The sequence below is a fragment of the Pieris brassicae genome, chromosome 1, assembly GCF_905147105.1.
Source record: "Pieris brassicae chromosome 1, ilPieBrab1.1, whole genome shotgun sequence".
NCBI classification, from domain to species: Eukaryota; Metazoa; Arthropoda; class Insecta; order Lepidoptera; family Pieridae; genus Pieris; species Pieris brassicae.
Window position 1 is genome coordinate 12,029,949 of NC_059665.1, and position 22,451 is coordinate 12,052,399.

Consider the following 22,451-nt stretch of genomic DNA (forward strand, 5'->3'; position numbering starts at 1 on the left):
TCTAATGCAATATGAATATCGACAACGGAAAATTCTCATTATATATTAAACATGATTAAAGGTAACACTTAAAGGAAATTCACAATAGGAGAAAACATTATTATTTATATTGATAATCAATTTAATTTAACTTTCTACTATACTTATTGCAAGCTTCTAATTAGCAGTTCACACAGACTCTTATATCTTCTCTTTGTAATGAATAAACTGAGACCTTCTAGCAATTTATTTTAATTTTCTTTAGAAGGCATACTTTTTCTTTTCTCTATGTGTTTTCCGACAATCATTTGAGCATGCGTGAACTGAAGTGATAATTAATATCTAAGAATGTGCAGACAACAAGTTAGGTGACGATAGGTGGTAGACGATCGTTGCAGAATATTTTCTTGATCGGTTCGCGTTTGGGATCGAGTACTCTTTCGTCGTATTTGCGCGGAATATTTCTGAAACGTGAAGTTTTGCTATGAGCGCCGTGAGCTATAAATAAGACCTCTCTTAAATGTTTCCCAAATAACACAAAACTCACTGGAAATACGCTCCGTTTCTCTGAAGGCGCAAGATGTTGTTTTGGCAAATCATCAACTCGTTCTGCAAATACGTGCGTTGGTCGTTGACTCTCACGAATAACTGAAATTACAATATCCCAATATTTCACATCATATAGCTTAATTTGAATTTGGATTATATTTAGGGGAGAATAATGGAAAATTAAGGAATTTTATACGCGACTGTGATTATGAAATTTGTTTACCTTAGATTCCGAATCGAGCCTCCACTCTTTACTGCGCAAAGTGCTCACGAGATCAGTCTTTAATCGTTCAAAACGTTTTACCGTTCGCAGTAACTCCGCCTGAAAACAAAAACATACATCTTAACAATTTTGTTTTAAGCTGTCAAACATCACATTTTAAAATAAGGACAATCAAACAATGTTATAAAAAGGATAGACACGTGTGAAAATAATGTATAACCTATATGGGGAACTCCAGCGCAGAGGTGAGAACAGTACTCCATGCAAGCAATGGCTCGGCGTGAAGTCTTACCTAGCTGAGCACACCAAGCTTTCGGAGGCTAATTTTGCATTATAAAACAAATTATATTTACCGGAGTTAGAATATCTAAGTTTATATTTAGGTCATCATGTTTAAGCTTGCAATCTGAAACGAAAATACACACATTTATATTTATACTAAAATTACTAATAATATGTATTATAAAAAGGTAAAGTTTAGCGAGTTTGTAATGGATTTCTGGCACGTATTTTGACTATTTTTTCATCAGTTTGTAATTAACAAAAAATCCTTAAAATATAAATCGTTAATCAGACTACGATATTTGAAGAATCTAATCAGTGAAAATAAATGTATCTAGGATCTTTATCGTCATACGAGACATTATTAAAAGGGTGGAAATATGGAAAGTTAAAAAACAACACTACAAGATATTGCGATACATGTAGTCACATTGAAGTGGACGATAGAGCTTCTTCAAAATTAATTGTCTATCTTGTACCTGGTCCACAACCTTTGGCGTTTCTTATTTTTTCTCTCAGGAATGGGAGTTGTTCACGCAAAGTTTCGATGGTTTCCAGTAACTGTCGGTGTCTTGCGCTTTCCTTCTGCAAATCTTTATCGAAGTCCCAAGGGAAATCGACTTTGCGCAAGTCCTCTTGAATACAAACGATTTGTTTTTCCAGCTCACCGTTCTGCCATGATGCTGTTTCTCTACAGTAAATTTAAAAACCATGAGAGACAGGTAATGGTAAAATAATATATGTTATCAACTGTTACAGTGTGGTTTTATACAATTTTCGTAGAAAAACAACGTTCCTTTTATTGCGTGCCGTGCGGCTTGATCCCTTGGCGTTGCGTAGAGATGTTGGGTCCCTCTGCATCTTCTACCGCATTTACCATGGGGAGTGTTCAGAAGAGTTGTTCGGTCTAATACCCGCAGCTGAGTTTCATTATCGGACGTCAAGGCAAAATACAAAATGCCATCCGTATCACCTCGACGTCCGTCGTTCCACAACTGAGCGTTTTCTAAGGCAGTTTTTGCCGCGCACCACCACTATGTGGAACCAGCTGCCCACTGAAGTATTTCCGAACCAATTCGACTTAGGGTCCTTCAAGAAAAGAGCGTACCAATTCTTGAAAGGCCGGCAACGCACTTGCGAGCCTTCTGGCAATGTGAGTGTCCATGGGCAGCGGTATCGCTTCACATCAGGTGAGCCTCTTGCCCGTTTGCCTGCTATTACATAAAAAAAAATAAAAAAAAGTTGATCGTTATTGATTTAAGAAAACTGCCACTTCGTACATTTATTCATACCTGCAATTTTTTTCATGTTCCAATTCTGTTTTCAAGCAGTCTAGCTCGCTGTCGTTCATTGTCTTAGAATAACTTCTTTACAATGTTATTTGATATTGATCAAACCAAATTTCCAAATATCTCAGCTACGTTGCGCCGCGTCTTTATTTTAATTTATTGTTACTAAATTGCACAGTAAGTATGCAATTTTGAATATCTGTACTTTGCCGTAATTCCAAGTGCCGCTTTACTTTGGAACGGACGAGTAGTTTTGATTACAAGAGCCCTTAAGTTACATAAAATAAAAATACTTACTACATTTACAAAATCAATAACACTGTAAACTAATTGTGACTGCATAAAATAAAACCAGTTGCCTATGGATACCAAATATTTATTTGTTTAAACGCCAGTCTGTGGTAAATCCTCTGGGGGCTTCGTCAAGATGCTTTAACAGTAGTGTATGATTCCATTATTCTATTAGTAGTATATCCAACCCCAGTAACTTTAGACCAATTTCCGTAATACCTACTTGTAGAAAAATATTTGATAAAACTATATTAAATCAACTAAGTAAGTAATTTTAACGTAAACAAATTATTACATAATAATCAGTTCGGTTTTACTAAGGGTCGCTCGACAGCCGATGCCGGTGTTGAGTTATATAGATATATCGTTAAGTCTTGGGAGGAGTTGCATGAAGCTTGGGGTTGCTGCGACTTATTCTAAGCATTTGATTGTGTCCAACACGAGACCTTAATAAGGAAACTCTGCCACTATGGCTTCAAGTCTGGCCGACCTACGCTCGCCAAAACAGCCCGAGCTGAGCTGTAAAGGCCCTTAAGGCCAACAGCAAGATTCCATTCTCAAAAAAAAATAAAAAATATGGCTTCAAGAATACCGCACTAAAACTTCTTACTTTCTATTGACACGGTAGAACACAGAAGGTTGAAGGGAATGGTAAGCGGTCCTCTGGTCGGCAAAAGATATGGGGGTACCACAGGGCTCAATTCGTGGCCCTTTCCTCTTTTTTGTTTATATAAATAGATGATATATAATAAATAATATAGTTGTGTTTGCTTATTTTAAAAATCAAGGACGTATCATCAGCAAAATAATACTGCAAAATATGCAAGGGTTATGGATACCAGACTAATTATAAATAATGAGGAATTCAATCTGGATGATACAACTGTATTTCTTGGAATCACCATGGATTCAAAACTTCAGTAGTCATCCTCATATTAATGGATTGGCGAAGAGACTTAGTACTGCAGCTTACGCGGTTAAAAAAATTCGCACCTATGGCTTATTATTATGGGGTCATGCTGCTGATGTCAAAACTATTTTCATATTGTAGAAGAGGGCTGTTGGTTCAATCTATAATTTAAAATGTAGGGAATCTCTGGGAGATAAATTCAAGGAAATGAATATACTTACCTTTCCCTCGCAATATATTTATGAAAATATTATGTATGTGTACAAAAATAGTGATAAATTTACTATAATAGAACATACGCACAAAGTTAATACTCGGACCAAACGCAGGTTGCAATTTTCCCGTACTAGACTATCTAAAGTTAGTAATTCTTTTTTGGGAAAAGGGATACTCTTCTTTAATAAAATCCCAGGGGCTCTTTTATCTCCGCCTATTAATAAATTTAAGAAATGTATTAAAGAAAAGCTGTGTAAAAAGGCATGTACAACGTTAACGATTATCTACTTGATAAAAAGGCCTGGCCTAGTGCTAGACAGGCTACTTCTAATTAATTTGCGATATTTGTTTTAAAATAAGTGTCGTTTGATGATTTGCTATTTTAAAAGAGTACCGAGAGTTTTTTACGCCGGCTTTCTCTCTCGGCCTACATCCTCTGTCTTCTTTGCCGATGAGTGCAGATAACAAAGTGGAAAGGAAAAAGAAAGCGTGGTCGCCCTCTTGCACGGTGGGCTGACGAGCTTAAGAAAGTTGGTGGAGAGGATTGGGAGATAAATGCTTAAAACAGAGAGACATGGAGCCAATTGGAGGAGACCTATACTCAATAAGAGGTCCTTGAAAAAAATATATATATGTATGTGTACATGTTTGTATATATACATTTTATGTGTGTTTATATTTTGTAAATTTTTCAAGGAATAATTGAGGCTTAATTAAATAATAGGGTGGACTAGTGGCCATAGCAATTATATAAAACGTAAGTAATACTTGAAAACATTGTGTTTACTTGTATAAGAGAAAATATATAATGAATCTATAAATGACACTGCACATCAAAAGTAAAGAAAAACATAATAGATATTTATTGTAAGTTCCATTCTACAGCTCATCCTTCATAGGCAATTCATTTAGGATCTCCGGCATTAAGTTGTGGATACGTACGATAACCATACGATTGGCTACCACTCTATCATCTTTTAAAACTCTTCTGTATAAATAAATAAATTTGTATGAAAATTTGTCGACACGAGCTGTCATTTTCATACAAATTACAAATTTAGTCTTCGACTGCCTCCTAGACAAGATGGCTTAACAGTTGTGTATGCAGAACGTCGAAAATTATGAAATGTATGAAAAAAAGGAACAGAAATGAAAATCACGCTTTTCGATAGTAAACGGTCAATTAATGTTTTGGCAGTGTAGAAAAAAGGGCGTGTTGCCGCCATGTTTTTGCGTGATCTCGAAAGCTGCTGTTTGCATTAATCTGGTAGCCAAAGACTAATATATTATCTATTACCTGTCAACATCAATGAAGATTTCAAATTTCAAATTGTACTGGAAAACTTGCACTTGGTAAAACCATAACTATTTTAATAAAAATTTTCAAAGTTTAAAAGTAAAATAATGAATACTAATAGTGAAGATTTAAGAAAACAACGTGATGTGTTACTTTCTAAACTTAGCGATCTCAGTGAAAGAATACAGATGTTGTCATTTAGTTTACAACAGAATTTTATTGATTTATATTTGAATTTTAATCCGATTAAGAAACTGGAACAGTTAAACTATACGAATCGTAAAGCTATGATTTATATAGAGTATGAAAAATTAAACCAAGAAATAGCTTTTCTTGATGAAAATCTTGATAATAAAGCTAAAACAGAAGAATATCTAAACTCTTGTAAAAACTTAAGCCATACTATTGATTATTTAAAGAATCTTTGTATTCTTGTAGAAGGTAAGCCATTACTTGATAAGGCAAATCATGATATGGAAAGATACAATTACTGTGAAGCTATATTAAGTATAAAGAGCCTACTCAGTAAGCTTCTAGTGCTTAAGTTTGTGGGAAACTTGGATAAAGCCCTAAAAAATTTAATTGAACAGTGTCAAAATCATATATCCATATATACAGCTCACTTGAGTGTTGAATGGGAAAGTATATTTTCATGGACGGAGAGAAAAGGTGTGCACCATTTAACATATGCCTTGTCAGTACAGCAAAGTGATTCAAATTTGATGCAAAAGATTTTAAAATCACTCTATGCAACAAAAAGGCTAAGTGCAGAGCTAGCTCTCTTTTCAGATTTCTTTTTAAATAAATTGCTTCATAATATTATAAGGCACAATTGTGAAATTATACTAACAGAAAATCATGTAAATGCTTTAGTTTTTAATATAAAAATTGATTTAAATGACCACAAGCAACCAAATGTACAAACTATTTTCAATAATTTGACTGCAGTGTTTGAATTCCTGCAATCAGCCCTTGGGTCGCAAATGCAAGCTGATTTAACATTTATTGAAGTCTTTGCCAAAACGATAAGACACAGTTTTTTCACCAAAATAATTGATGATTGTATAAAAAACAACTTGCCATCCTGCGATAGTAGTTATGAACACTATAAAAACATTGTGGTTGAGTTGGAATTGTTTAATAAGTTTTTGGTAGATATAAAATTTACTGAAGCTAGCCTATCACCTTTAAACAAATTTATCAATGACACAAAGTGTGTTCTTTATAATAAAAAGTGTGATAAATTACTTCATGATGTTCGTAAACTTTTAAATGAAAGTATATCTTATGGAACAATCTCTGTTGGAACTGCAGCAGAAGTTGATAGTGATTCAATACTTGATGTAACACAAAAAGATTTTGTTTACGATTTGAAGAGTCCCTTATTTCTACCAAAGTGTGTGATATCACAAAATGTTAAGAAGATTATGTGTATGATAATTGAACATTTAGAAGAAAGTATAAAACTACCAGAGGAGTATGGCAATCAACTTGTTGTATACATCAAGGATATCGCTGTTATGTATCAAAGCCTAGTGCCTAAAAAATTTAGGGTGAATTTAGAATGCTGCCCATTGGACATAGGTTTGTATAACTAAGTAAAACAAGTCATAGGACTGTAATGCGATCTAAGCAATTTCTTTTATTTTCTGTCTGTTTCCTAAACAAACATCATGACAAACAGTTATAAACCATAAATGCACAACAGTTGGACAATCCAGTCATTGTAAAATTGTACATTGGACATGCATGCATGCATAATAAAAATGCAGTACCTTTAGTAATTTAATAAATTTTTAAATAATTGCTTAATTTTTTTAGCATTATTCTTCAACAACTGCTTTTACTTAGCTCATAGCTTATTGGGCCCACCATGGAAAAATACTTTACCTGAGCCATTGGCTGATGTACTAAATATAACACTGTTGGAATGTATTCAAGATCTGAGACTTATTGGTTTAGAGAAGATCTCACTTTATTTGAAAAACCATAGAAATATTATTGTAGAAAAGGTTGAAACAAATGGTAAGTTTTACTTCATGAGTTTTTTCTTTGTATCTTAATTTTAAATTTTTTTCATTCATCAACTTTTCTCACTTTCAGACCTTCCATGGACGTTAGATTCCTATGATACTTTTAACTATGCCATCAATTATTCAATTACTTTAATGAGGCAGCTGCAATCATATTGGTATAATGTCTTACCCTCGAAAATGTATGAGCTGTCACTTTGCACATTAGTGCAAGCTCTTTGTCAGACTATGTTAAATAGAATTTTTGTCAATATGCAACCAATTGATGAAGAACTGGTTTATATGCTTGTGATTAGGTTTGATGATACAATAAGAGATGTGAGGACTCTATTTGCGGTAAATACACTTGGACACTGTACTTTTCATGTTAGTTAATTGTCAGTAATGTATGATAATATATTTCAGGAACCAAAATTCGAGGGGAAAGTAGAAGCTTGGAAGAAGTTCTGCAAAATACCGCAATTATTCAGGGGTCAACTTTGGGAAATAGCAGAATTATGGACCACTGATAAGCAGCTTTCTGAATCGTATAGTTGTGAGGAGATCCGCCATATTGTAAAAATACGCTTTCCTGATGATAAATACAGACTTAAGATTTTAAAGGAAATTCAGTAAATTTTCACACTGGTCCCCTTTAGTCAAACCTATGGCTTTTGAATTTTATATCTATAGGTCTGTTTGATATCGCGAAATTTAATTTATGACGGTATATTTAAATTCTGTCATGGTTAAAATATTAGGCATTAAGAATGTGTTTACTTCGTGCGTGCAAATATTCACATCGTTGCGTAAGTCAAAAGCACTCGTTATTAAAATAACGCACGGAAGAGCGGAAACAGGAAACCGGGAAATTGTTTAGCGCATTTTACAATATGCCATTCTATTTGTTTGCTTATTAGGGCAATCGATTGTTAACGAATACATTTCTAACAAATTTGCCTAACCCAATTAGACTTAAATTAGTGCAAGCAGGTAAAAATTATTTAATAATAGAAAATACATCACTCAATCTCTAAAGAACGGATCGTAGACAAATCAGTATTGTTTGTTAATTCTACTATTTTATATATACGAGAGATATCGGTGAAAATTAACTGTAAGCCCGCGAATATTGTAAAATAAATTTACGAATATAAAATATAAGTTTCTAAAGTTTTTGGTATTTATTTTATAAAAGATAAGTTAAATACGTATAAAGACGCGTGTGAAGATTTTAAAATAGACTCTCGACGAAAACAATATGATTAATTGCTACTAAATGACATCATCTCCAATAAAATTAATTGCAGCTCTCTTCTAGAAAAATTGCACTTCCATGTACCGGCTTACAAGACATAGTTGTGCTCTGTATCATGTTCCTCACATCACTAAATATGCAAAAAAAACGTTTTGTATCGCGCAGCACGGACACACAATAACTCGATAGTGTTAAGAATATCGATAGCGCAAAATCACCTGCATCATGAGCATAAGTATGTGACACACCATCACTCATCACAGTGAATTAGATATTATTTACATATAATTTAAGAAAAACACTTTTTGAACGGATTAAAGCTATGGATTATTATTAAAACTTATAGTTATTTACATAATTCTAAATTTAACATTTTTTTTCCGACGTTTCGCGTAGTTTTCAGCGTGCGTGGTCACGGTGGCACAGTGTTTTTCTTAATGTGTAAAAGCTATTTTAACAAAAGATATAATATATATAATACTACATATAATTTGTTTTTACAATTTTCATAACCTACAAAGTAGTAATAAAAATTACTAAAAAAGAAAATTAAAACAAATTCAAAAAGTATACTACTTAGTTACTTTATAATATATTTATTAATTTTTAGTGTTATTATAGTAATTTTGTAATTTGTCTTTGGCTATATTTTTAGCGTAGTTGTAGGATTACGATAAATAAAATACAATTACTGATAAATCAAAATACTGATGCAGACAGCACGCCCTCTCAGATAAATTTTCTTTTTCTCTGGGATTTGAATCGACAGCATTTCAGATAACTCAACTCTCTCCTTTGACGTCCTCGATATTTAGCATGAACATAATTAAACAATACATAGAATTAATGGATGCGTTGAGATTTCAGCCAGCTCTCAGAAATATCAACATTGGCATTGACAGAGAAAGTAAAACACGACCCAATGCTATTTAAGTGTGTAATGCTTCCGCGCATCTATCATTGCGCGAATGGCTGCGATTGAGAAGTGCCACCGCACTATGCAACAAATATTGGTAGGTATAGCCGCAATAAGAAGCGGGAATTTCCAATTCACCTTTGACATGTGATGTGGTGTAAAAGTGAAAAACGATAAATATAAGTGAAGTGAATTTTGTGACTCCTTATGTCGTGTGTGAGAGTTTGTGAAGGTGGAAAAAGAGAGTGAAAATATTAATATTCGATCTCAAGATCTCTACAAACATAAGGATTTATCTATATATTAATTTAATGCCGTTCTATCTTAAATAGTTATATATAGTATCATGATTATAACGCAACATATTCTTAATGTTAAAATGCGAAATCTGTGTTAACACGCAAGTAACTAGTAGTTGCATTGAAATACATTCTTTATTATGATGAAGTTCTATCGCCGGTTTCTCTATGAATAGTAATACCATTATAACGTTCAGATTATTATCATATTCATTTCGCAATAGATTAAACACACATCAAAACTGCATTTCTGTTACTAATATTTACTATTTTATGAGTGGTGTGTGCACTGCATAAATATATAATTTCTATCTTTTCAGACGGCTATCCTGATAATCGCCCTATCGACTGTTGTCTATGAATGCTCCGCTAACGCTACTGATGATGCCAGCGTCGATCAAATGGCTATGGAGGCGAGGGCAGTCCCGGTCGTTGCAAATCTGACTGCCGTCAACCCCAAGCACAGGCCACGACTAAACGGCACCTCAAACTACAATCAAACGTTGAAACTCGAGCATAGGCCCCCTAGCAAACCACCGATATATCTCACACCAGATAAAAAGTTCTATATCTCGGTTCCTCAGCACTATTATAAATCACCTCCGCCGAGGCACGTGTATTCAAAAGAGCCGCTCAAAGTGACAAACGGAATTTATAAGTTTCCTGGAATCAATTATGTTAAACCTGGTCAACAAGTTCCCCACTATTACAACAAGCCTCAGCAATTGATTTATGTACCGACAACCCCAAAACCTCCAACACCAACACCAAAACCGCAAACCGTCCATCAATCATCAGTAAAACCCAAACTGCAGTCCTTGACATATGCCGCTTCAACTGGAAATCCCATATCTGTTACTAAAGCTCCAGTCAAAGCAAATATTCCGGTTCAAACGGTTAACACTATACGGACCGATTACGTTAAGCCTCCTTCACGTCATCATCAGTACATCCACGTCTTTGAGCTTTCTCCTCCGACTACGATTGAACCGACGACTACCACACGCCTTTTGAGAACGAAGCGAATATGGCCGAAGAGGATATTGGACAAGATGAATAACAAAACGGTTAATGCAAGCAGTTCTATCGAAAGCGCCAATTACAACAACAGTGATATAAATGTAGGCGAAGGGAGTTCTAGACGCTTCTTTGTTTACGGCGACAAATCCGACACTACGACAGCAAATTCTGAAGCAGCAACAAAACGTCCATACAGAAGGGTGTCAAGAGAGCATAAAAGTAGAAATAATACGCACGAGAACGGTTCTATAAAACCTAACGAATGGGTCCCAATACAACCGTCACATTTCGCAAAGTTAAGGTCACGGCGACATCGTAACAAACGTTCCGTCGAATCCTATTTTGACAGTTCACCTTATGTCACAAAAAACTATCCGATGAGTTTTTTTAAGGATTACCAAACGGATGATTACTTTAAAGACAGCCAACTAAATGACTTTTATAATAACTTCAAAGATAATACTTACAATAGCTATCTTAATAATCATCAATCGAGTGCGGCTAATGCAAATAACCCACTATATTTACATACCTACGGACTGATTCCAATGAGCGAGTCATTGCAGAGTTCCAAGCCCACTTCACCAAATGTGATGATTTTTGGTAAAAAGAAGAGGCGTCAACCGAGTTTGCCTCCCGCTCCACAAGTCGATCTAAGTGAACTCCATGGCGAAGCTAGCGGCCAGTCTAAGGTACATACGAAGATAAAGCATCATCATCACCACCACCATCATCGATACATTAAGACTGTCGAGAAACCCGTGCAAGTCCCATATAAAGTTGAAGTGCCCAAACCTTACCCTGTCGAGAAAAAAGTGGCTGTGCCGGTTCCGGTAGAAAAAATTAAAGTAGTGAACAGACCATATCCCGTCACTGTAGAAAAAAAAGTTCCATATCCTGTGCACATAAAAGTTCCTCAACCGTTTCCCGTAAAGGTCGTCGAAAAGGAATATATTCCGAGGCCGTTCCCGGTTGTCCACCAAGTGCCCATTATTAAACAAGTAGAAGTTAAAGTTCCCCACCCGGTTGCAGTGCAAGTCGAGAAGCGAGTGCCGTTTCCCGTTAAGGTTGCAGTGCCCGTCGAAAAACCTTACCCGGTACCGGTCCATGTCGAAAAGCGAGTTCCATATCCTGTTCCATTCAAAATCTTCATCCCGCGACCTTATCCCGTAGAAAAGAAAGTACCGTTCCCGATTCAAGTAAGAGTCCGAGAACCATTTGAAGTTATAAAGCATGTTCCAATAAAAGTTCCTTATCCTAAACCTTACCCAGTCAAAGTACCTCATCCAGTCCCCGTTCATGTGGAAAAGAGAGTTCCCTATCCGGTAGAAGTCGAGAAACGAGTGCCCGTCCGCGTAGAAGTGCCAGTTCCGCACAGAGTCGAGATTGAGAAAAAGGTCCCTATTTATGTTCCCAAACCGTACCCAGTCGAGAAAAAGGTCCCCTATCCTGTTAAAGTTCCGTATCCCGTAAAGGTCCCAATAAAAGTACCAGTGCAGGTTCCGATAGAAGTCCCTGTTTACATACACCATCCCTTCCAAATTATCAACGATGATAACGTTGCAGGCGGCAGTTCAGTACATCATTTGATCGCAGGAGTCACAGCGGATATGATGGGCGGCAGCGGGCCCGATGACGTCACGGGAACTCCCTACGGAGTCACTATCCGTGGACACTCTCTCTATGACGACATGGAGTGGAGGTCAAACCACGAAGTCACCACTGCGTCATCGCCGACACCCGGCACTGCTTAAAAAGACAATTAAGAGTAATATTTAAGTGAAGTGCTTGTGTTAAATTATGAAATGGGATGCTGTGATATTACGTTTTAACGTTTTAATTTCAAGCTTAAAGTCCCGCCTGATTCTGAAGACTGAACTTAATCTTTAAAATGGAAACTTGTAAATAATGCGTGAATGAATGAAGATAAAAAATAAGTATAACACCTCACAATGTTTTATTTCTAAGAATTTACTACGCACAACTTATATCCATTTCAAGTTATCACGCATTGGCTATAATAAGCGATCTATTACAATAATAAAGATAGAATACAAAAAATTATGAACACTAATATTTTATCTTTACACAATTTTCTCTTGCTCTTGTATCGTTTTATTTATAGTTCGTCGCGCCTTATAGAAGTAGGTTTTGCCTTATACATAAAATTTGTTTCGCATTTCTTTATGAACGTTTTTAAATAATTTAATTAACGTTATAAGAATCGTCATTCGTTAATAAGGAAGCGAAATTTGCGCATTCGACGATTTGCAAAGTTTATACATCGCACAATTCACTCAGCCGTGAATATTTCACTTTCGTTAATGAGTCTTCCTTTTCCGTAACATTTTTTACATAAATAATTGTTACATGCATATGTAAGAGTTTGATCACTGGCATAATCTATTATATACATCAACAGATATAGAGTATTTTCATCTTCGATAGATACCATATTAAAGTCGTAGACAATATTGACATGATTATTCATTATATAGACCGAAATAAAAACCTCAAAAATGTCGTATCATTTTAATTATAGTAAACAAAAATAAATAAAACATAATTACTTAACTTTTATAAAATTCCATTCAAGCTCATACACACCCACTGAGTTTTGATTCTTTTCATCATATTCTGCCCACTCCTTTTCCGATAAATCTACTTCTTCGAACTTCTTACCTGGAACCCAATTTTGCTTATTAGATTAAATTCACAACAATGTCTAGTATAAAGTGAGAGATTACAGGTACAGGTAGGGAGTAAAAAGAAAACGCAAAATGTAAAATCTAATACATTTAACCAAAGATATTTTTTCTTTGAATATAGTTCTTTACAGATCCATTTATTTACCAAATCATTACTTGAAGCCCGTTAGGCTCGCAATAAAAGCTCCATGAGACTATTGACAGCCCATAACTGGGGTCTACCAAGTAACATGACCTATTAACAGCTATAATATGAGGTCCTTAAATTTGAATTTGACGTTTTGGTCGTACTAGCCACTTCGTTAGTTATTTACCCGTGCATTTGTTTTTCGAAAACCTTGATTCGTTTTATCCTGCCGTTTTTATTTTTTTTCTCACTATTTATAAAATGGAAAACATGAAATTTCGCGTTATTAACGAGTACGAGTTTCACCGTAGCAGCAGTGCTGCAGATTTCTGAGATTTCGATTAGATTTCTCAGAGCCATTTGGCTCAAAGGATTAAATGATGTGTATGGCGATGTTGCAAAATAAAACAGAGTGTGGTTTTGGTTCCAACGTTTTCGTTCTGGAAATTTCGACGTTCAGAACAAGCCCCCTCACAGGGCTTGGAGACTAAAGTTGGTAACGAAGAGTTAAAGGCTATTATAGAAGCTGATCCATCGCAAACTACGTCTGCGCGGTGTTAGTAATAAAACTGTATTAATCAACTTGAAGCAAATTGAGACGGCAAAAAGCATGAAAGTTCCAGTCATATTGCCAAGCATATAAGCCCTCAAGTGGCCTGACCGCCCAAATCAGACAACAAAGCATTATTGCAGAGGTAAAGGAAGCTGGTATGACATGGAGTGGAATTAAGAGAGCCAACCAGGACAGATCAGACTGACTTTTACGCTTGGTGCCCTCTGCCCCACTTAGACATTGGACTTTAAATGAATGGAATAAATAATGAAAAATGAGATTCAATTTAGGGACCATAACTGATCTTTCATATGATAAAGGAGAGGGTGAATTTGATAATCAGTCAAATTATTAGATTATTACAGTTATGCCATGATAAAATAATGAAAACTATAAATATATTAATACCAAAAAATTTAAATAACCATTATGCTCTGCTTCAGCAATCCAGCCAGATTTTGGTTGAAAATCTACAGGTTCTACTCCTCTACAGTCAAATATAACTATTGTCTTGAATTTATTTTCGTCTTCACTGGTTAATATACCTAAAATAAATATAACATTATAAGTTAAAACTTCATAAAACTAAAATTGAGATCAATGTAGATATACATTTTTTAGTATTTCATGATTAATAAAATAAATATTTGATATATATTTCATAAAAAAATGTGCTAGTGTATGTGGTGTAGTATCATTTTTCAAAATATAATCTACTATATGCAACTTTACAGAAATAAGTTAAATAAAATTAGATAAAGTTTAACAAAAGGCTTTTATTATCAGAGACATGAATACAAATACAATTATTTAATTTTACCTTATTACTACTAAGATTATTACAGAATTTCAGTAATTGTAATAGATTTATCACTATCATTGTTATAGTTATTATATATTTTTGTTATTAATGGCTTCGAATCAACTGTGGTAAGGACAAGAAAGAGATGGCACATAATGGAAAAATGTGACAGTAATTTTTTTTCCAACACCGATAAAGAAGTTTCACTTCAATAATTTTCTTGTGAAACATTATAACTATATTATATACCCAGATTATTCATTTAAAATTATCAGCAAATATTATTGACATTATATTAAAAAACTGTTTTAAGCATGGAAATGGGTACAGCTTAAAAAGCACTTTGGCTTAAACTTAGCAAGGATAAGCTTAATGGAGGGATCTGGAAGAAGCTGACCTGCGAGATACACTGTAACCAAAATGCATCTTGTAACACAAAGTGTAATATTTAAAAGTAGTCAAATGTTTGATATGTACAACTAACTCTTAAATGTTACAGATAATTATGCAAAGCATGAACATCCCAATTAATGTAAGATATATAAGTCGATTTAAATGCCCATATTTTATTTGTAGTAGTCACTAAAAGAAAGAGTTTTGCAAAGTTTTAGGTTGCGCAAACTTACGGTTCATGAGATAATTTTTTTAAACTTGGTCGTAACCAATGTTGCTAACTGAAATCACGAATTAATAAGTCAATCGTTAAAATACTATAAACACACCATTGCTCCCTTCAATGACATCAATACTATTTTCTCTGGAACACAATTTGCATTTGATAAGCAAGTTAGATTCTGATCTATTATGTTTTTGTGGAACTTTCTCGGCTTCAGTAAGATCGTGAAACTTGTCTGATTCCTCACCGCAACTACAACATTTTAGTTTTAAAAACCACTGGTAGTAAGGATGATTGGTATACAATTTCTCGATACATTCAAGTGATGCCTTGATTTGAAGCGCTATTTTAACCATTATTATTTCTCAATATCTCAGAATTATTTCACAGACCTAGGAAAATCTGAAACATTTCACAATACAATATACATATCATAACGGCTGGCATTTTCATGTTCTGACAATTAACATATTGAAAAATTAAACGTTACATGTAATTGTTATGGTTCGTTCCTTTGCTCTATGTGTTTTGTATATTAAAGGAACGTAAAAAAACAGAAGCGACGTATATAAAATAACACCATTCAGATTTAATAACTACGTTAATTTTTTTTTTAATTGAAATATTGTTTGATAAATGTCAAGTGCTTATTGTTTATAAAACATTTTATGAATTAATTATCGTCTAGACAAATTATAATATTCATTTACGCACCTTCACAACTCAATTTAAAGAAAAATATAATGGCAATAGTCAACTCACCATTTCATTCATTTATAGAATTATGATTACAGATTACGTTTACGCCCATATATTTACGTTCTCTGGTTTTAAAGTACATATTATATCTTTAACTTTCAAATCAATTCAGTATCAATGGACTGTATGTAATGCAATTTACAATGAATTTTTTTAAATTCCTCATGACATAATGGACCTACCATTATTTTTTCCAAAGGCCTCATTATTTTTTCGAGCATATCAACATTATAATTGCATTAGATTTTTGGCTTTACCATAAAGTTATTAATATACTAAAAGTTAATAAAAATCAATTTAACTTCAAGGAACTAAGGAGTAAATAATATAATATACACATTTTAGTTGGTAATGTAGCTTTTACTGAAGCAGTCACCATTAGGCAATTCCATATACCTTGCTAAATGTGTAGCAGCTACACTTACTATAAAGCATGTTCTGCGCGCAGCGGGTAGATACCGCGTCTCCCCGCGCGCCGCAGCCCCCATCAAGGGCTATATGCCCGCCCCCGTAACGCCCTGTATCAGCAGGGCGCGAACCGCTACACCACCTGCAGGGGGCATACGCCCCGAACAGGGAAAAACACCCCCCTCGCGAGGGAGGGTGTAGCAATTACTATAAAGCATGTTCTGTTCAACAATACTTAATAAGCAATCGATTTCACTTGCCCATCGGTTGATGGCTGACCATGGGTTTACGTGAGGTTACTGGTTTGACTTCAATTTGTGTATGTACGCATATATATTGACAATTTTCTTCTGTGATACTGCGTTATGTTTCCACAATAAAGTGCGTACACCTATTTGACTTGACTTGCCTATTGCGGACCGAATAACCACTATTTGAACGTTTGTTTATCTTACTTATTTTTCATTATTGTAATCAATTGCTTTAAGATGTGACGAGGAGTATGACGTAATGGTTGCAGCCATCAGCCAGCAGTTTTACCTAAAACTTACCAATTCAATCCCCGCCCCGCCCCGTAAGGTTTTACAAGAGGACCTCCCCCATCCTCCAAGTACAAAAAGTTAGTTGCCATTTCTCGTCGTCCGTTCTACGCCCAGTGAATATATTATATATTTAAAGGCATTAATCTCTACTGACGGGAATAAGTGTAATAATAAAGTATATTTTGATTGACTATTATTCTACACATAGATAGCAAATACATGATATTGTTAGGGGTAGATGTTTAATAAATTAGTTTCTCTGCAATGGCCCGACTTTTATAGTATTTCCTTGAGAGTCGACGTGTAGCGTTAGACCCATCTCTTGCAATACTTCGTTGTCGACAGGACCTTGCAGGGTAATTTTTGATATTACCTCCTGCAATAAAAAATAACGTATATTGATTGATTTTATGTATGTACTACCTATTGAGATGTTATAACTTTTACATACCTGGTTTTCAGGACAATTCTCACATAAGTTTCTTACTGCAAATATAACCCATTGCATTATCACTGTAAATCCATTATCAGGAAAGTTATTTAGAAGATTAGATTTATTTTTGCATAATTTCAAAATGAAATTATCCCAAAATAAATTATTGTGCTTTTGCAAATTCTCGAATTTGAAATGTCTAGTCTAGAAATAAAACGTTCGTTATCGAATTAATTGGAAATTATTCCTGAAACTAAAGAAATAAACAAAAGAAATACTTGTTTAAAACAATTTGGTCTGTTTGTTATACAATTAAAAAATAAACTTTATTTGCCAACTCTGATTCTGTATTATCAATTGAAGCTAGTCTTGCCTTATTTCTTACAACACTCCCAACATTCTGCAATTTTTATAGAGATCTCGAATAAATAAACCATTTCTCTATTCATTTTAACGATAGACGCACATCGCACACGGGTTGATTGATCTAAGATCAACCACCAACCTCATGATCGGATTTTTTTAAATGTTAAATATGTTTTTTAAACTAAAATATCGCCTATTGTGTTCAGTGGGGACCGGAGGCCCTTTGTATCCACGGGCCCCTGGGCTGCAGCCCAAAAAGCCATGAAGTAAATCGGCCCTGCTAGTTGGAACGGTTCCATTAGCTTAGGCGCAAAACCTTAAATGCACTAAGTTATAGTATATGAACAGAAAAAGACTTCCAGGAAAAGGATACGGGGATTTCGAGCATCAATGTTGCAGCAATCCAAAAGTACTGGTATTACTTCTAATTCTCTCATCTGAAATAAGAAATATATAACATCCCGTAAAACAATTTTTATCAGTATCTAATAAGATTCTCGTAAATCTATTAACTGATATATTTAATGTGTCAATCAGTTGTAAGTAAACAAATTAACAACTTAAAACACAACACAAAAAAACAAGAATTTGCAAAAACTGTTATGTTTATTAGAATTAAATTGGCTAGACGCTTTGCCAGTTACTATAACACTTTTGGTCTATGTTGCCATAGTGCTATGTCATTATGAGATTTTTTAATATACATTTCTTTCACGGAATTAATCGGAAGATCGGAATTAATACATAAAACTAAAATTACTAAGGTTTCTCCAAATCACACGAAAACCACAAAACTTACAAATCCAAACAACATATAAGTGGTTGTAAACATATACCTGTCTCTTGTTCTCTTGGTTTTTCCAGCAGAGATTTGCAAGCGTTCTAACTAAAGTTGCTTTGAATCCAAAAGCAACATGTCTCTCTACTGTCTCTACACTTGTTATTGCTTTCTTTGGTGTTGACATGTCTATTGCTCCCAATCTGGAAGGAACAAGAATTTTAAGTATTTTAAGTTCAACTGCCCAATCGTTAATCTAGTTAAGTAAATATATATATATATAATATCCTTTTTACAAATTGTGTAAGTTCAAAGTTCTAAGCAATATTACAAATCTCTAGCAGAAGGTAAAATATTAGTATACCCTTTATTTATTAGAGTTTTAGAGTAATATAAGAAAACTCATTAGGATATTACCTTGTCTTTTGTGATTCAGGTGAATCAATTTTCACAAACGGCACTTTATTTGTAGTATTCTCATCAGATATCTTGACTTCTTTTGTTGGATCACTTTTTTTCTCCATTGATGCATCTCCCCGTGTCTTTTCTGACGATATTCCTAGAATCTTTTGTAACTGTTCACTTAAATCAAAATCTGTCGATAAGTTCTGACTTTTTTTTACTTCTTTTGGAGTATCAGGTGATTGCTTTTGAAACTCTGTATCATGGATATTATCAGATAAGGGTGGAGATATTTCACTTGGGGACGCTTTGATTCTTGTATCTTTAAATTCTTCCTTGATAAGGTGTATTTCTGTAGGTGGGTCATTTGGTGAGCTATCTTGAGAATCAGTTCTACTATTATCAAATTCCAGCTTTGGTTGTAATGCAACCGGAATGACTTCCGCAATTGTGTTCATACTTGCAGTTGGAGACTGTGCATCAATGATCAAAGGTGGCTCATTATCATCACAAATATCGATTTTATGTTCCAAACTGATTCGGCGGGTAGGAAGCTGAATTTTTTCATCAGTGACACCCTTTGGAACTGAACTGCTTCGCTTGAATGCAACTTTTGTTATATCATGATCTATTTTAACATCTAAGGGTCGAGATGACTTTTCCATTTCAAACTTTGGAGTGAAATCAGGTGGAGCTAAAATATCTAATTTATCATTATAAACTAAATTATCTGTACATTCAAAGAACTGTTCACTACTTTCTGATTCTGTGCACTCAGATGTAGTTTCATTACAAGAGAGCATATTATCAGCCGAGTCGTTTTTGCAAAGAGGATCTGAAAAAGTGAACCATACACATTTCACACTTAAGTAAGATTCTTATTTTAAAATCAAATTTAATTAAACAGTATTTAATTTGGCTAGACAACACATATATAAAAAAAGATTATTTAAAAGTAGAGCCAGAAAGCCAAATGTGAGTTTTGAATCAAGTCTATAATAGTCTAATGTCTACAGAATCACAAAACAATTAATATATCTGTAAATTTAATATAATACTTTAAAAAAAATTTAAGGGCAGCATTAATGCAATCACTCTAAAAACTTACTTTCACCTGGTGGGGTACATGCAGGCATGTTATCATCACATACTAATTGCTTTCCTGTTGCAGCATACAATTTGTTAATGGATGAAAAGAAGTTGTTGCTCTCTTTGCCCAATTTGTGTATAGCTCTGAATAAAACTGGAAACAATTTGAATACATTTAAACAAAATAAACAAGTAAATATGTTGTATACAATGATTTTTATAAGATTTTAAATAATAACACTTACATGCACAGTTGATAAATAAAGAACTGTCACTTTGTAAGCAGTCCATATAGGTATCCATACTAGATGCTGTGGCAATAATCTCAAGGAGAAATACTACTTCTTGTGGTTCTATTGTATTTACATATTTATCTATTGTCTTCAAGATACAATCTGATTTACTCTTAAATTCATGTGCCATAAATTTAACAAAATTTACAGACACATTTATGTCTTGTGATTCTGTAGACATTAGAATATTATAAGCTAGATTCAAAACTAACATTCGGCTTTCTGGCTCTAATTTTGAATAAAGTTTTTCTATATATGTGTTTTCTACCCCAATTAAATACTCTATAATTAAATGAGGATATTCAGCATTATCATTATTATACATATATGCCAAAGAATTCAATAATGTGACATCATCTGGCAAGACATTTGGCTGGCCTAGTAAGATGTTGTACACAATCATAGCAGCAGCTGAAGCAATCTTGTCATTTTGTCCAACCAAGCAATTGAGTATAGTTGGTTCAAACTTATTCCAAATTATTATCTGATTAAAAGGATTATTCACAACTAAATTTCCTAGGGTTTGTATCAGGACTGCCATACACGACTCATATTTCTTTTGTAATTCTTCATTAAGGTATTCAACATTTGGATGTTGATACTCTGTAGCCAAAATTAACATTGAATCAAGAATGGAAAGTTCTTTCGAAATGTATGTTTGCATTTTAGTTCCAGCTGCTGCACATGAACGGACCAGCCTAAGGCATTGTTCTGCAACAGCTAATGTGCTACGATTGTATGACGCCTGTTCAACATCTAGTCTCATAATATGTAGGACTTCAGCAATAAGACGTAATGTATATTCTGATGCTTTTTTCCTGTAGAAAGAATAAAATGGGTTTTAATGTGTATTTGATACAGAATAAGTTCAGTTATAAATTAAATCGTCAAACTTCTTACGGTCTTAATCGTCCAGTTTCAGCATCTCTAGAGAGTTGAGCTTCAGCGCGTAACATTTCCTCCACAGCATCCCATTCCCCGGTTTCCAATTGAAAATTTATAAGTTTAGCATCTAATAAAATTTCTTCGGCAAACCAAACGCTTTTATCTCGAGACATGATGGCAATTTAGGATATCACAATTTAGTGAACATACCCAATCCCTATATTAAACACACTCTATTTTACTTTGTTTAACAAAACAAGAACATTTTAATTAAGACATTAGTATTCGTACATTGCTACTTGGTCTGTAATTACAATTTACAGTCGGTGACTGTGACAGATGTCTGCGAGTTCAGACTAGGAAGATTATACTTTCCTAGAACAGAATAGAAACCGCGCAAAAACAGCAATCGAAGGAATATTATGTTGATCATATATTTCTTAACACGTAAAAATTAGATAACATAAAGGGTAAAGGTTTAGAAATCCGCTGCGCGAATTTGATGATACTGATTATAAAGGTGTCTTGAGAGACCTTGATTGAAAACCTCCAAGTGATTTTTGCTGCCGGAGTTGCGTCTAAGTATTAAAAAAATATTTAAATATAAAAAATAATCGATTTTAAAATTTATCGATTATTTCATAATTTTTGAACTTTTAAGTTTTAGAATAAAAACCCCCCACTACTTTCACGCGCCAGAATCAGTTACTTAAGAAATATTAATATACTAACCTAACCTAACCGAACAATAGATAACAATTGGTTTTTTGGTTGCCTTAGCCGCTACGGCTTGCATAATGCCTGTTCTTTGTTACAGCGGGTACTGCTCTTCTCCCGCGCCTACGGTTTTAAAATAACACTCTAGGGGTAAAACAGACGGTAAATATAAAAAAAATCGATTATTTTTTATTAATCGATTTTTTATTGCTAAATAAACAACCGATTAATTAAAAAACCGTTTTTTTATGCAGAATGTCACATGAAGTGTTCCAATCAAGGTCCCCGAGACACCCAGATATGGATTCTGGGAAAGTTAGTTTCCAGTTATAAATTCACAAAATACATAAAAATTATGCTAGCAGATCATTCGGATTGCAATTCTACAGAGGCCTTATATATCTTGTTCGCATATCTATGGGAAAAACTAAC

At 34.2% G+C, this 22,451-nt stretch overlaps 5 protein-coding genes across 7 annotated transcripts; 2 read left to right on the top strand and 3 right to left on the bottom strand.

Annotated features, from left to right (window-relative positions):
- Positions 1–152: 152 nt before the first annotated feature.
- LOC123720749 lies at positions 153–2,384 on the bottom strand. The gene is made up of 6 exons (XM_045677492.1): positions 2,326–2,384; positions 1,513–1,724; positions 1,105–1,157; positions 752–850; positions 527–627; positions 153–443 (listed from the first exon to the last, which is right to left on the bottom strand). The coding sequence occupies exons 1-6, from the start codon at positions 2,382–2,384 to the stop codon at positions 344–346; spliced, it is 624 nt and encodes a 207-aa protein (XP_045533448.1). The 3' UTR covers positions 153–343.
- Positions 2,385–5,057: 2,673 nt separating this feature from the next.
- Positions 5,058–8,224, top strand: LOC123713669 (centromere/kinetochore protein zw10-like). The gene is made up of 4 exons (XM_045667466.1): positions 5,058–6,620; positions 6,858–7,061; positions 7,140–7,405; positions 7,475–8,224. Exons 1-4 carry the CDS (start codon positions 5,144–5,146, stop codon positions 7,682–7,684), a joined length of 2,157 nt encoding a protein of 718 aa, XP_045523422.1. The 5' UTR covers positions 5,058–5,143; the 3' UTR covers positions 7,685–8,224.
- Positions 8,225–9,066: 842 nt separating this feature from the next.
- LOC123716262 lies at positions 9,067–12,561 on the top strand. Of its 3 annotated transcripts, XM_045671933.1 has the most exons (3): positions 9,067–9,319; positions 9,842–11,233; positions 12,108–12,183. In XM_045671933.1, exons 1-3 carry the CDS (start codon positions 9,275–9,277, stop codon positions 12,129–12,131), a joined length of 1,461 nt encoding a protein of 486 aa, XP_045527889.1. In that variant the 5' UTR covers positions 9,067–9,274; the 3' UTR covers positions 12,132–12,183. The 3 variants fall into 3 exon arrangements, with proteins under 3 accessions (XP_045527889.1, XP_045527877.1, XP_045527884.1); XM_045671921.1 differs by having other exon boundaries at positions 9,842–12,561; XM_045671928.1 differs by lacking the exon at positions 9,067–9,319 and adding an exon at positions 9,460–9,696 and having other exon boundaries at positions 9,842–12,561.
- A 498-nt stretch (positions 12,562–13,059) lies between these two features.
- Positions 13,060–15,792, bottom strand: LOC123708981 (UPF0587 protein CG4646). The gene is made up of 3 exons (XM_045660045.1): positions 15,454–15,792; positions 14,355–14,474; positions 13,060–13,223 (listed from the first exon to the last, which is right to left on the bottom strand). Exons 1-3 carry the CDS (start codon positions 15,701–15,703, stop codon positions 13,108–13,110), a joined length of 486 nt encoding a protein of 161 aa, XP_045516001.1. The 5' UTR covers positions 15,704–15,792; the 3' UTR covers positions 13,060–13,107.
- A 1,423-nt stretch (positions 15,793–17,215) lies between these two features.
- LOC123712186 lies at positions 17,216–21,836 on the bottom strand. The gene is made up of 8 exons (XM_045665178.1): positions 21,318–21,836; positions 20,370–21,235; positions 20,144–20,278; positions 19,051–19,870; positions 18,692–18,836; positions 18,229–18,292; positions 17,508–17,569; positions 17,216–17,432 (listed from the first exon to the last, which is right to left on the bottom strand). The coding sequence occupies exons 1-8, from the start codon at positions 21,473–21,475 to the stop codon at positions 17,307–17,309; spliced, it is 2,376 nt and encodes a 791-aa protein (XP_045521134.1). The 5' UTR covers positions 21,476–21,836; the 3' UTR covers positions 17,216–17,306.
- Positions 21,837–22,451: the final 615 nt, after the last annotated feature.

Coding starts and splice junctions, on each gene's coding strand:
- LOC123716262 (XM_045671921.1), top strand. CDS start 9,275: ATGGCTGCGATTGAGAAGTGCCACCGCACTATGCAACAAATATTG. Junction 9,320..9,841: donor GCACTATGCAACAAATATTG/GTAGGTATAGCC, acceptor CTATCTTTTCAG/ACGGCTATCCTGATAATCGC.
- LOC123713669 (XM_045667466.1), top strand. CDS start 5,144: ATGAATACTAATAGTGAAGATTTAAGAAAACAACGTGATGTGTTACTT. Junction 7,062..7,139: donor AGAAAAGGTTGAAACAAATG/GTAAGTTTTACT, acceptor TCTCACTTTCAG/ACCTTCCATGGACGTTAGAT. Junction 7,406..7,474: donor ATGTGAGGACTCTATTTGCG/GTAAATACACTT, acceptor AATATATTTCAG/GAACCAAAATTCGAGGGGAA.
- LOC123720749 (XM_045677492.1), bottom strand. CDS start 2,384: ATGAACGACAGCGAGCTAGACTGCTTGAAAACAGAATTGGAACATGAA. Junction 851..1,104: donor ACTTAGATATTCTAACTCCG/GTAAATATAATT, acceptor TTTTGTTTTCAG/GCGGAGTTACTGCGAACGGT. Junction 444..526: donor AGAAACGGAGCGTATTTCCA/GTGAGTTTTGTG, acceptor TTCACGTTTCAG/AAATATTCCGCGCAAATACG.
- LOC123708981 (XM_045660045.1), bottom strand. CDS start 15,703: ATGGTTAAAATAGCGCTTCAAATCAAGGCATCACTTGAATGTATCGAG. Junction 14,475..15,453: donor TGTCATTGAAGGGAGCAATG/GTGTGTTTATAG, acceptor TATTTATTTTAG/GTATATTAACCAGTGAAGAC. Junction 13,224..14,354: donor TGCTGAAGCAGAGCATAATG/GTTATTTAAATT, acceptor ATTGGGTTCCAG/GTAAGAAGTTCGAAGAAGTA.
- LOC123712186 (XM_045665178.1), bottom strand. CDS start 21,475: ATGTCTCGAGATAAAAGCGTTTGGTTTGCCGAAGAAATTTTATTAGAT. Junction 21,236..21,317: donor GAAACTGGACGATTAAGACC/GTAAGAAGTTTG, acceptor TTCTTTCTACAG/GAAAAAAGCATCAGAATATA. Junction 18,837..19,050: donor CCTGAATCACAAAAGACAAG/GTAATATCCTAA, acceptor TGTTCCTTCCAG/ATTGGGAGCAATAGACATGT.